Source organism: Raphanus sativus, chromosome 5 (genome assembly GCF_000801105.2).
Source record: "Raphanus sativus cultivar WK10039 chromosome 5, ASM80110v3, whole genome shotgun sequence".
Taxonomy (NCBI): domain Eukaryota; kingdom Viridiplantae; phylum Streptophyta; class Magnoliopsida; order Brassicales; family Brassicaceae; genus Raphanus; species Raphanus sativus.
The window spans coordinates 37,592,051-37,606,483 of NC_079515.1; the positions used below are offsets into that span (position 1 = coordinate 37,592,051).

General features: G+C 35.1%; 2 protein-coding genes across 2 annotated transcripts; one reads left to right on the plus strand and one right to left on the minus strand.

Annotated features, from left to right (window-relative positions):
* Nucleotides 1-65: 65 nt before the first annotated feature.
* LOC130495233 (aspartic proteinase NANA, chloroplast-like) lies at nucleotides 66-2,874 on the minus strand. Its single transcript, XM_056986642.1, has 2 exons — nucleotides 2,309-2,874; nucleotides 66-1,036 (listed from the first exon to the last, which is right to left on the minus strand). Exons 1-2 carry the CDS (start codon nucleotides 2,827-2,829, stop codon nucleotides 226-228), a joined length of 1,332 nt encoding a protein of 443 aa, XP_056842622.1. The 5' UTR covers nucleotides 2,830-2,874; the 3' UTR covers nucleotides 66-225.
* Nucleotides 2,875-9,261: 6,387 nt separating this feature from the next.
* LOC108859461 (uncharacterized) lies at nucleotides 9,262-14,037 on the plus strand. Its single transcript, XM_018633367.2, has 21 exons — nucleotides 9,262-9,357; nucleotides 9,435-9,585; nucleotides 9,725-9,891; nucleotides 9,966-10,016; nucleotides 10,095-10,212; nucleotides 10,280-10,336; nucleotides 10,425-10,489; nucleotides 10,563-10,646; nucleotides 10,739-10,789; nucleotides 10,892-10,954; nucleotides 11,059-11,105; nucleotides 11,240-11,309; nucleotides 12,295-12,357; nucleotides 12,431-12,520; nucleotides 12,591-12,629; nucleotides 12,705-12,932; nucleotides 13,015-13,100; nucleotides 13,174-13,222; nucleotides 13,312-13,392; nucleotides 13,479-13,572; nucleotides 13,653-14,037. The coding sequence occupies exons 2-21, from the start codon at nucleotides 9,468-9,470 to the stop codon at nucleotides 13,811-13,813; spliced, it is 1,782 nt and encodes a 593-aa protein (XP_018488869.2). The 5' UTR covers nucleotides 9,262-9,357; nucleotides 9,435-9,467; the 3' UTR covers nucleotides 13,814-14,037.
* The last annotated feature ends 396 nt before the right edge of the window (nucleotides 14,038-14,433 follow it).

The window sequence follows — 14,433 nt, forward strand, 5'->3', positions numbered from 1 at the left end:
TTCTGTTTTGAGTCTTTTAGAATTTTTTTGGGTCTCATACACAACAGAATGGGATCCAAGTTCAATAATGAAATTCACATTTTTATCAAAAAGAAGAGGTGAACAACAAGTCCCATATATTACAAATTTGATAACAAACATGTTTATTTCATTCACTAACAATTAACAAACAATATTTTCCCAATTAATCAAAAGTAATACTCCCACAAAGTGAGAAACGAACAGCTAAAGACATGTAGAAGGAGCAAAAGACAAAGTTGAGGCCACAACATCAAACTCCCACAAATAATTCTGTTGCATTATGTTCCCAACCACATTAGTAGCCGGCGTTCCCGCCGACACAAACCCTAAACACTTCACTCCATGCGCAGCATCTACTAGGTAGCTTCTACGATGCGGCTCAAAACGTGCACCACCATCGAAATGAAACATCAACTGCGGCAGCTTGCTCTCGTTGAACCCTGACGTGACATCAAAACAATACTCTATCGGTACTCCTTCTGGTTTAACTCTCTTCAGCCCCACAAGGTAACGCTCAAGCCCCGAAACCACCGGCTTGTACGCGGCGTCAGCCAATAACGTGAGGCTGGTTCCTGAGTCCAAGATTGTCCCTCCACCGCTTGTTGCGTCCCATACTTGCGAGGGGATGTCAAGCATGTCATCGCCGAGGGAGATTCCAATGATGTTGATGGCGTAGAAGGGAGGAATGAGGTTGAGATCAAGAGGGGTGGTCCGTGTGGCGTTTGGTTTGGTGGTGGAGCCGAAGATGAGATAGCTGGAGACGTTTTTGTGGGAGCGATGGTCAACGAGGCAGTATGAGAATTTACCACCGAAAAGGTTAGTGGCTTTGGAAGTGAAGGAGTAATCACTCAAGGCTAGACCAAGAACTCCATCGGCTCCTTGGAAGCTATCTCCATCGAAGGAGCTGCTGCAACCGATGAGGAGGCCATGGAGTCTAGCTACACGACCGTTGGTGAGATCAACTGTGAATGTCTCCTTTGCGAATACTCCTTGTGCTGATGACCCGTCCGCGTATCTGATATTAGTATAAATAACATGGATTAGGGAATTTGCATTAGGGTTAATGACAATATATAAGAGAGGCTTAGAATTTATGTATGGCGGCTCAAACGGCAAACCTAACTCACAAGTCACATAATAAGTGACATTTATGTAATGCGATGAATTGTAGCTCAAAGCACATTTAATTTCACGCCCTCTCCTTACAGACACTTGCATCTAAAAATCTATGGCTTCTCTAAAGAGTTTGGGAAAAGTAGAGACAATGAAATGGTGACAAGAGAAAGAGGTCCCTTTTCTTCTCTCATTGATGACCACCCAACCCAACTTTCTCTAAATATCTTTTCTCCATAAAACACACACAGTTCCTTTAAAGAGTGAATTTGTGTTCCGTAATAAGAGCATGGCCAATGGTTGAATTCTGAATGGAGTTCTAAGCAAATAAATCAGTTAAGAAAAATAAAAATAGATGAGAAATATAAAAAAAGGTGTGAAGAGTTCTTTGCAGACATTCTTTGAGAACCCATTTGAAATTCTCTTTTCCAGTTGGTCACATGTTAACTGGTCATATTTTTCAACAATTTTCATAATTAAATATATTTGAATAATAATATTTTATACTTAAATATGCATTTTGAGTTTCTCCTCCAACAGAGATGCTCTAACATGTCTATAACTACAGCTCTACAGTCATCATGCATCACTTCGTTTTACATACATCTTGCATTTCAAAATTAATTATACGTAAGCTTTTGTTATAAAATAAAGGTTTTATAAATTAGACATTTTCTATTGATTTATTTCTTTTTAGTTACATTTATAAAATGGAAAATGCTACAAGATTTGAATATAACTGAATATTGAAAATACTATAAAGCATTAGAGAATATTCTTATTCCAAAATAGCACACGCAAAAATTCTCAAAAATATATAGCATTTTTAAAAGTAAAAAAGATATTAAAGAATTTTATATTTGGGGTTATGATTTAATTATTAGTGTTTAGAGTAATTTAGTAATTTTTTTTCTCTTTTTATGCTATTTTGCCATATCTAAGATTATTGAGTATTTAGCTATTTTCTTAATTTATTTTTGCCATATCTAAGATAACTGAGTATTTAGCTATTTTCTTAATTTATATGATGATTTCTTAAACAAAATATAACTTTAAAAGGATGGAGTAAGTAATTAGAAGTAATCCTTAATAGACTCCTGATTAGACTCTACTTAATCACATTTCTGTGTTGATTTATCTATAATGCAGTCACTATCATCAAGAGATGAAGTACCTATAATCGTAGGAGCATGGAGTTGAAGGAGTAGGGCAATTACTGAGGGAGAAGAGATTCATGAGATCAGCTTTACAAGTCTGAGTCAAACATCCAACTTGTCTGAAACTCGAAGACTCTTCTGCTCTGAACACTCGACGTTTCTTCTCTTTCTCTTTCCCTTTTCCTTTCCCTCGGAACCTGCAGTTCACCCACGTCAGCTCGCTCCCTGTATCCACCACCACCCTGAACCTCTTCGCCGGCGTTCCAACCTTGACATCAGCAAAGTACTGCGCCGCTCCATAGTCGGAACCTGATCTCAATGGCAGTTTTGCTCCTCCTCCGTTGGTCTTTCGTTTTCGAGTTATGAGGCTGTGACGCTTCTGGTCCTCGCTGATAATGTCTTCAATGCGGTGGGATGATGTTGGGAAGAGAGTGTCCCGATGTGATATTTTGAGACGCACTGCCGTATCTTCCGTGGAATCTGCGGCGGCGGTAAGGAGGATGGGAATGAGACACAAGAGCGCTCTTGTCCTCTTCATCTCCTTTTTTTTTCCTTTTCCCCTGTTCGGTTCTGTTTCTAAAACAGAGTATTTATATACATCATGATCTCTCTCTCATTAATTTAAGCCTTTTTTTTTTTTTGCCATCAAATTGATTTATAGAAAGAGGGGGTGGGCCTAGCCCAACAAACAAACCGAAGTCCAAAACAGGAAAACCAAAGCCCAAAAACAACAAAGGGCGTCACCGCTAAAACAAAAAAGAGCCCACAAGGCCACTAAAACCCACCCGACCGACAGAGGTCGAGAAACGCGTCAAGGAGACCAGCAGCCGTACACGTGGATGCATCTGCATCGTCAGCACGAACATCAATGCCGCCGTCTCAACTTGGTCGACACCGACTCGGAAGGGAACCGGAGCACAATCACCGACACCTCGACTCACCGGAGCTCATAACCTGCAGAGCCTCCGGCGGAAACAAACCAAAACTACTAGCTTTGTCCTCTCGACGAAAAGCTTCTTCAAACAAAGGGATCTCAACTACTCGCCGTCACATTGTCTTCACGCCGGGAGATACCATCGAAATATCGAGATCTCTTCGGCCTCTGAAACACTTCACACTCTAGACAAGTGAACCGCAAACCCCAATTTCTTCTTCACCTCACTGAAACCTTGTCGGCGAGCATCCCCACTCTACTGAGATCTCCACCGGCGGCGAACTTTTATACCCTTAAAGATCTGAGACCGGGAAAATCTCCCGAACCATGAACCAACCAAACTGGATCCGAAATACACAGACAAGAAGAACCTGAAGCCGGCGACGTAAGGCTAACGGAGCCCTTACTTCCCGGGAGCTTGAGCTGACGATGGCGAAGTTGAGGAACCTTCCGCCTCTCAGCGACTGAAACCGGCATCGGCGGAGCTGTTGTAGCCTTCCCTCCCGGAACTCTAAAACAATCGGACCTTTTCATCGCTCGAAACCCTCAAACCTCTGCGTCTTTACTCCAGACCAGGAACACCAAAGGCGGTGGCTGGCCAGAACTCAGACAAGGCGGATGCCGAAGGAAACGAAGATAAGACACATGCAGATACTTATAGCTTGAAGATGACGGTCTCCGGCGGCGGCACACACGCGTACGCGCCGGCCGACCGCCGGAGATCTACTTTCTCTCTCTTTTCTCTCTCTTGAGCTGTCCTTGTGCTGCAAGTTGAGGTTTTATATTTCATTAATTTAAGCCTTAATAGTTAGTTTTTTATTATCTGATTTTTCTCATTTTTAGAAAATTACTTCTGTTTTGAGAAGATTGTGACATTTTTCACACAAATAAAAAAATTGAAATGAACTTATACTTTAGTAATTATATATATCTAACCAATAGTATTACTGAGATAAATAAAATTATTTATAAAATTAATGCATTTTACATTTAATATTAAGTTTAAAGTGAATTGAAATTTTAAATGACATTTTTGTGTAACAAACAAGGAAGTCTATTTTTAATTTTAGAAACCACTATTTTGTGTAGAGTGCATTTATTTATAAATTTTAGAATATATTATTGTTTTAATCCAAAATTCAAAACATAACATCCAAACTCAAAAAACAAAATTAAAAAATGAAATAATTTTTAAAGCTACAAACATCTTTAGTATATTAAAAGGAGACATTTGAGGATGTTTTCTCAGTATTGGCAATACTCTAAACTCTTAACAGTTCAAATGCAACATATGCTCGCGTTGAATATCTATGCCTGTTCGATTACTTTCCAAATCTTTTAATATTGCGGAACTATTTATGTAATATTGTCTATGGCCGAAATGTTGCATTTATTCCAAAACGTTTTTTTTTTCTTTTCTATTTATAACACACTATATTCATTGACACTAATTCAGATACATATTTAAGAGTTTAAGCAACACTAAGACAAAAATTAACAATATTGATTTATTTACTAATCTATTAACAAAAAGAAATAAATTTATAAGATTCAGGATTCTAATAGCTAATCAAAGTTAAATAAAAATGTTTAATTCCACTCATTTTTCGTCTTATCATTTTTTTAAAAGTCTTTTGACATGGTTGGTGTATCAGAGTAGGTATATGAAATATTTGTATGGATGGATAGACGTGAGGAGAAGAGGCCAGGGGCAGTGGGTCAAAGTCACAAGGGCCAGAGGAAGATTAGGAGCTGTCTTAGTGTCACTGATTGGCTGTTGCACCCTTGGATTCTTCTAAAAATCATTATATTTTATATTCATCTGTTCAAATTTTAGAATTATTAAAAAAAAATGAGTTATAAGACAGAGAAAGACACAAAACATGACAAACTTCTATATTGGATTATCCAAATTGAGAGAGATGCGTGTACAGTATGATGCGTTTAACAACATTCCAAGCCACAGCACTGTCAATTGTCAATTTTATTGTTTTCAGTTATATGGTATTTGGCTATTTGATTTGTTCATCAAATAACACTCCCTCTGTTTATTTCTACATGATGTTTCAGAGAATATTTTGTTTTAATTTGTATAATATTTTGAAACTTTCTATACAATTTTTTAAACAATTTATTAATATATAAAAAGGCAATGTATAGTTTTTGTCTTACTTGTTCAGAATAGCAATGATTAATTAATTTTGATTATTTTTTGTTATAATCAAATGCTTTTAGTAATTTTTTTAATTTGTGTGTTTATACTAAAACATCTTATAAAAAGAAACAGAAGGAATATATATATTTATATTAAACAAACAGTGAGATTTGTTTTTCTTTTGTTACTCATTGGTGGCACCCAATGTCTCAGTTGAGATTATAAAAGTAATAAAGCTATAGATAGTAGAAAATCCTAACTGCTCGGAAAATATGTAATGCACGACAAAGACAGTGGATGAAGGAAGATTAATTAAAACTGCCAGTTTGCATCCAGTAACTATACAATTATAACAATCTTTAAGGTGACGACAAGAAAAAAAAATATTACAACCCTAGGATTGTACCATATTATAAAACAAAAAATACAACCCTAAGGACTTTGTCATGCACTGCTCATGCATTATCTTAACTTGCGATGGAGGCTCATAACAATTGGAATAAAAGCTATAGAAGAAAAACGCTATGTAGCTTAGAGCCTTAGGCTACTGCATATGGCGGCATCATTCTAAAATAATTTGGGTCATTTGTGTCGTCAAAACTGGACATTGTTGATTAATACATGGAGACATTATTGAGTTGAAGTTTTTAAACTGAATTTCTTTATTTGATTTATTAGATCACGGGTTTGTTCGGTGATTTAAATAAAACTAAATGTAGATAGGTTACAAGTTACAACTTACAAGTAACAGGAACGCGGTATAGTTTTAAATAAGGTAGATGGTAAAATGTATGATGTATCCACGACAATACTGTATAAATGTGTAATATTTATTGAAGGACGTCTAGATTAGCTGTTGACAAGCTATATCAAAAGGAAGTCTAGTAAAACTGTTTTTAATTAGTGGTATTCTATTATTTATGACAAGGCCGGATGCATCTAGAAAATGATATAGATGTGATAAAGGGAGCAAAGGCCGGTGTTGATTTTCCGCCGCAAGTATAGAAAAACGACGTCCCTTTACAGTTGCAAGCAAGTAGCCACGTGATAATATTTATTTTCTTTGTTCGATAGTCATTAATACCATTTTGGGGGAGGTTTTTGATATGATAAACGTGAAAATGAATAGGCGAGGAGTAAATAATAAGTAATTAAACAATGTATATAATCCCTGATATCTGATCACTTGGTATGATCCATTTTCCGTTCCAAAGAAAAAAAGAAGCTTTGATCCATTTTATGTGGAAGAAACAGGTAGTTTATTGAGCTCGCGCGGTCGATGGTATGAATGTAATCCGTGGTTAGACACATAAATAAAAAAAGTCTTAACAAACTTTCTTTATTACCAAACGGCCTCATCACTGGATCTTTCTTTATATGTTAATCAATCATTCAGAGATGTAGAGACGTTGCAATGGACCAAACTCCTTTATACTTAAAGAGTGTATAAACGTATCGTATAAGGAAAGGAGAAGATTTGTAATGTTATTGTGACCTCATCCATGCCCCTCCATTTGCGTAACTTCCGGATCATCTACCTATCTTATAATTGGTTTTCTTTTGTATATATCTCTTTGACCTTATTCACAAACACAGCTCATATTCCCTTCCTTCTGCTCATCATATAATTTGAAGAAAAAACTATCCATTTAAAACATCTCTAACTCAACCTCAACTCCTCGGATTTTGAAATATTTGTCATTTCAACTCAATTTGATATCCTCAAATTTTGAAATTTTGTATAGTTACACTTCAAATTTGAAGTTTTGCTATTCAAAATCTCAAAAATATTATTCATTTTTTTTTTCTTTCAAAAATACATCGACTAATTTTATTTAAAATAATTTAAATACACCAAATAAAATAGAATAAATATTATATAACATTAAAATAAAATTTACACAAAATACATTAAATAAAACTCACACAAAATAAAAATAAATTAAACAAACTTAACATTATTAAATCAAATTACATAAATATTTAAATGTTACATACCTTACGAGTGGTATCAAAATACAAGAATTCATCGGCTAACCGGATTCTATTGTATAATATATTAAAATATATATTTTATATATATTTGTGAAGTTTTATTACTATTAGTAACTTTTGTTAATGTCAAAGGCTATAATACAAATCAATAAAAATTTAAGATTTTTTGAAAATTCAATGGTTGCATTAATCAACCAGCAAATTTTTATTTTGAGGTTTTGCTCCTTTAGAATAAGTATTTTGGTCGAAGATTCTCTTAGTCAGTTTTATGTGTCATCACAAAGATTTTTCTTTTTCTTTTATAACTGTGAATTTCAATGCAAATTTGCTTTTACATATCTATCAGAAAATAATTTTCTTACAATTGGATAAAATTAACAATAAGAAGGCTTTACTAAATAAGCCCATGAATTCATGACAGATTCTTGAAGTACAGAGATCAAACCCAATACTATATGTGTTCATAAATTCCCGGGTCGGTCTCTCCTTATCGCTTTTTTTTCTACGACCATTGCAACGGCTCAAGAAGACTTGAACGGCGTCGAGAACAATTCCACTTTTATTCTCTCCGTTGATCAGAGAGAGAGAGAGAGACCAAGAGAAGAATGTTTGATGATCAGAGAGAGAGACCAAGAGCTTACTATGTTTTATGGATTCCTGTCTACTAAGCATCGAAGGGTGTGAGGAGAGAACTTGGAAAACATGCCAAAATTGTTGTTAAAACAAAGTAACAAAGCTAAGACTTTGCAACCAGACAAGATCAGCGAAAAAAGGTCTCTTCCACTGAAAGAGTCAATAAGACATTAACTAAGGTTAAAAGTATTTAACCATTTGCACCAAAAAAAAAACTAAGGTTAAAAGTCTAAAGCAGGAGCTATGTTCTGTTACTTTGTTTTAGCTTCGGTGTTTATTCAGTTATGTAATAACAGAAAAGCTCCAAACTTTATAAACCAAATATCTTTAATATCTCTTACTACAATTAGAAAGCTTTAAAGTCTTGAGCTTTCCGTTTCCTCTGCTTATCGTGTGATTCTTGTGGTCGTTAACTGCAGCATAAAGAACATAGCTTTAACGAAACATAAAAGCATAGAACATAGTCTAATATTGCCATGTAGCTTGTTGGTGAATTTCTAGCATTTTACATAAACTCAATGATGGCTTGTTTGTGTTCCCATGTGCTTTTCTTAGCTCAAGGATACTGAAATAGAGGTTTAATTGGTTGGCCTAACATCTTTTGTTTTTTATTGGGACACCGCTAAGTTTTGACCATCCTCCTCCGGGTGAGGTGATGGCTAAAACCACTTCAGAAGCTGATGCTGGTGGAGGAACTGACACGGCTCAATGAGGTAGCCAGCTTAGTGTAAAAGATAAGAGAGTTGTTGTGATCATATTTTACTTAGGCAAACAATCTCCTATTGTCTTGACCATTACCTCTCTCTTCTCAATGATTCAGTACTTTTGTAATAAATGATGTTGAAAACAAATAATCGGTAAAGTCAGAAACAAAGTTGTATTCAAAGCGTACATTGCATACAGATGTAACAGTATGTGAGAGAGACAAGCCAGTTCTTGAAAAAACATGCTTCTTCGGCAAGAAACATGTCGGTGCTAACTGGTAAATCAAAAGTGGGTCCAAAGCTGAAGAAGACATCAAACAGAGTTAAAGGAAGAGTACATGTTTGACTATTGTCTCTAAGTTGGTTTTTTCGATGAAACATGTGAATGCCTCTATTAGTGACAAAAGGACAAACGATCAGAGTGGTACAGAAGGACTCTAAATTCTGATTGGTTTCAAATTGGGCGCACAGTTTCCTATACAGCAAATATAAACCCTAAATTCCAGTTTTACTGTACTATAACAAATATTAAAAAAACAAAACTTTTTAAAATAAACTTTTTTTCTTGGTTTAAATAAGGAGGGGACTCGGAGGTTATAGCTATAGGCCGCCGCCTTGAAAATCCAGAAAGGCCATTGCTTTACGGTGAAGGTAGCCTTTGTGCTCTTTCTTTGTGAAAATGATTGTATGCTTACCGTGTTCTCTGTTCTTGATGATTTTAGGTGAAGAAGAAAGTTGAGAGAGACAAACGAGAAATGAAGTATGTTTTGGTGACAGGAGGAGTGGTGAGTGGGCTTGGTAAAGGAGTCACTGCTAGTAGCATTGGACTTCTCCTTCAAGCATCTGGCCTTCGTGTTACTTCCATTAAGATTGGTAGAGTTTCATTTTACATCCTCTGTTTCTCTCCACTCTGTGATTGCATGTAAACCATACTTATTACGCTAATTTGTATAAATGATGAAACTTAACTTTGTTGGTGAAGATGATCATTTTACGTTCTTTTATTGCGCAGATCCTTATCTTAATACTGATGCTGGAACAATGTCTCCGTTTGAGCATGGAGAAGTATTTGTCTTGGATGATGGTGGAGAGGTGGACTTGGACCTTGGAAACTATGAGCGGTTTTTAAACAGTACTTTGACCCGTGACAACAACTTAACAACCGGGAAGATATACCAGGTTACTTACTGTCTACCACCTCAATAGTAGCTAATCTCATGTTTAACAAACTTTTAGCTTTGATTTTTTTGCAGTCAGTTATTGACAAAGAAAGGAAAGGAGACTACCTCGGAAGAACTGTACAGGTTTCATACGTTATTAAACTTCATCAGGTTTCTAGTTTGGTCCAGTGGTTTGAACAAAGCTTTTTCACTTTCTTTAAGGTGGTTCCCCATATTACTGACGCAATCCAAGAGTGGATTGCGCGAGTAGCTAACCTTCCTGTTGATGGGAAGGAAGGTCCTCCTGATGTCTGTGTTATTGAATTAGGCGGGACTATAGGTTACTCTTTGCTTGCTTTATATTGTTAGAAGAGAGGCTTTTGTTTATTTATGTTTTTTATGTGTAGGTGATATTGAATCTATGCCCTTCATCGAGGCCCTCGGTCAATTCTATTATAAAGCTGGTGAGCTGTGTGCTCAATGTTCGTATTAACTTTTTTTTTGAATTTACTTGTTATCAGCTCCTTCACTTTCTGTCATTTTGTTTTTTAGGACCTGATAACTTCTGCTTGGTTCATGTGAGCCTTGTGCCTGTTCTCAGTGTTGTTGGTGAACAGGTAAGTTTCTGTGCAATGGAGATTCTATTTTTATTGATTTTGTAACAGTTGAGGTTTAACATCTGTGCTGCAGAAGACAAAGCCAACTCAGCATAGTGTGCGACGACTCAGGAGCCTTGGTTTGACACCAAATATCCTAGCATGTCGCAGCACGAAGGTAATTGTCTCTCCAATATTTCTCATGTGCTGTAGTGTTAACGACTATCCATAGTTTTTTTTTTCATTTTATCAGTTATTGTTTTGTAACAGGCACTTGAAGACAATGTCAAGACGAAGCTATCTCAGTTTTGCCATGTGCCTGTATGTGGTTTTTGTCTTCTAATCTAACCTCATAGTCTCCTAGAGCAGAGAGGTTATCTCTCGTCAAGTGAACACTATTTCTACTTTTCTTTGGTTTCATAGGAAGAGAATATTGTAACGCTCTATGATGTTCCAAATATCTGGCATGTTCCACTGCTTCTAAGGGTAAGTAAGTTTGTGCTTGAGTAGTTTCTAACCTTACTAATGAAACCCAAAAGGATCTTGTTGCGATGCTCTGATCTTTTGGTGTTCAAATTGTTTTCAAATAGGATCAAAAGGTTCATGAAGCAATCTTAAGAGAGTTGAACCTCCTTGGGTTTGTCTCTATACCATGTTTTCGATTTTCCTTTGTCTATAAGTGTAAATTTATTCTGCTCTAGGTTCCACTATCACACATAAGCTTGTTTGAGATGACTTTTTCTCAACTGACTGACATTTGTCTCTTTGCAGCAAAACTGTAGAGGCTGACGTGACAGAATGGACTGCAAGAACTAAAATTTATGATACACTGCAAGATCCTGTTAGTCAACTTTTTCTATATATGATGCCAATGTGTCTAAGAGCTTGATTGGCAGAGCATTAGCATTATGCTCCTTATTATCCAATCAATATTTCATAAAAGCATTTAGAAAAGCATTTACAAGATGCTAATGCTCTCCAAATGCTCTTTGCTCAATATTCTCATATGAAGCTTTTGAAATAACATTTGCATTTTGAATTTATATATATTCAAAAATAATTATATGTAATTAAATTATGTGTGTTTAATAATATAAAAATATGCTTATAATCAAAAATAAATTTATATTTAAAAAAGGCTAAAATTTGTGATTAATTATTTTTTTTTTTAAAATAACAATATTTCACATTTAAAATACAATAAAACTTATATAGTTACACATATCATTCATTATTTTTAATAAAATACATAAAATAATATATATTTATATATTATAAAATAAACACATTTATATTTATAAATAAATAAATTATATGTCATAGATTATTTTTTATGATAATGTTATATATGGATCATTTATTTCTCAACCAATAAATAAATAATGATAATTTTTATATAAATTACTTTTTAAAATTTATTTATTTTATTTAATATTATCAAAATTATTTTTTCCAAAAATAAATTTTATTTTTAAATAGTTTTTTTATTTTTTAAATAACACTATTTCACATTTAAAAATTAATTTAATTTATAAAATTAAATAAGATTCATTATTTTTAATAATAAATATATTATTAATATATATTATAATTTAATATATATTATTTTAAAATAAATATATTATATACCAACTTTTATGATAATTTTAAAATTATATAATGCTACTGCTCTACCAATCACTTTATTAAAAAATTTAGTGAGAACATACAGCTTCTACGGCATACTGCTTCTACAGCATTCTGCTACTGCTTCTTCATCTGTTGTACCAATCGAGGCCTAAATATAATGGAACCCATTGTTGATTCTCAATGGTCTTCTATTACAGGTCAAAATTGCTATGGTTGGAAAGTACACTGGCCTTACTGATTCTTACCTCTCCGTGTTGAAGGTAAGTAAAAATCTCTCTAACCTGATCAAACCATTGACCCCAACCTTTAGTTCATGCCCTCATTTGTCTGCAGGCCCTTTTGCATGCTTCTGTGGCATGTCACAAGAAGCTTGTTGTAGAGTGGGTTGCAGCCAGTGACCTTGAAGAGATTACAGCACAGGAAGTGAGTCTTGTCTTCTTTGCTCTCATTTTGTATTGAATCTCATGAGCCTTTGTACGGCTTACCATTGCAGGCGCCAGATGTCCATAAAGCTGCATGGGATCTTTTGAAGGTAAGACAATTTTAACAAAGTCTGCCACACCAATTCAGTAAGCATGAATGACTCAGAGCATTGTTCTTGTTGCAGGGTGCTGATGGGATTCTAGTACCAGGAGGTTTTGGTGACAGAGGAGTGCAAGGAAAGATACTAGCTACAAAGTACGCACGTGAAAATCAAGTCCCTTTCCTTGGCATATGTCTAGGAATGCAGCTGGCTGTTGTTGAATTTGCCCGTTCCGTTCTTGGCTTTGAGGATGCAAACAGCACAGAGTTTGAACCAGAAACTTCAAGCCCTTGCGTCATATTTATGCCAGAAGTACTAGACCGTATCATCTTTTCATTTGACTGATTACATGGTTTCAGTTTCTCAAGTGTCTTCTTCATTCTATTTTTTTAAGGGATCCACGACTCATATGGGAGGCACAATGCGCTTAGGGTCAAGGAGGACTCACTTTCAGGTTCCTGATTGCAAGTCTGCCAAGTTGTAAGTAACACATTTAAGATATACTAGCACATGATATAGCTCTTAGGACTCACTTCTTATGATTATTTTTTAGGTACGGTAATGCAAAGTTTGTTGATGAGAGACACCGTCACAGATATGAGGTAATATCTTTTTGCTGCATTTCTTCTATTCTGCATATTTTGAGCTCTCTCCTGAGTTTTGAAAGTGGAATGTTTCTTTTTAATGCCAGGTGAATCCAGATATGATATCAGAAATTGAGAATGCTGGGCTCTCATTTGTTGGCAAGGATGAGACTGGGCGTCGTATGGAGGTAATATACTCTTAAGAACCTCCTGTTTAATGTGGAAGTGAGCTTAGAACAGTAATTGAATGCTTTCATGTTGTTGTTATGTGTAGATAGTGGAACTACAAAGCCATCCATACTTTGTGGGTGTTCAGTTCCACCCTGAGTTTAAGTCAAGACCTGGAAAACCTTCTGCATTGTTTGTTGGTAATTTCTTGGTTATATTAGCATTTAGACAAGAACATGTGGTGATGGTGTTTACTAAGAAACACTTATGATACAAACAGGTCTTATAGCAGCAGCGTCTGGGTGTTTAGAAGCAATTCTGCAAGCAAGTGGCAAAGTGAACAAAGTTTCTACGAACACAAGAGTGGCTAATGGACCAGCAATGGGGAGTGTTTACCAGAACAGCAATGTGTATAGCAATGGAAACGGGTTGCATCACTGATTCAAGAAAATAGCAAATTTTACTGCATTTTTGTAGCTCTCTTGTCTTTTTTTTTCTTCCCTTAAAATAAAACCAATTTGCATGTATAGAGCCTGAGTTTGTTTCCTTGTCTTGTTGTTATGTTTTGGGGATAGACATGATCCATGGATGTGAAATATGCTTCATGTTCTTGGTTTATTTTGCCTTTTCTAGTTAAAAGTAATAAACATCTATATTCTAGTGTGCTTTTTTTTGAGTACTAAATAACATGCAATGTTTAGAAATAGCTAGATGATGTTAGATGGTCTATAGAAAATTAACCCCTCTATTTCAGAAAGAAAAAAGAATAAGGTTTAAAATTTTCATACATACAAATTTAAAAAAATAATAATAAATTTTGATTATTAGTGTATTTTTTTCTAATTAATTATTTTGTAACTTTTAACTAATAAATCTTCAGTAAAAATGTACAATTCTATTTCTGAATTTGAAAACTTAGCACTAAATAATCATATATATAATGCCACACTTTTCTCTCTTTTGAGAGTGTCCACGTCAGATTATTTTAATGGCTGTGGGACCCGCGCTATTTCCGGTTTTTTGGTCGACGAGTTTGGTCTGATTTGTGTAAGCTTTGGTTT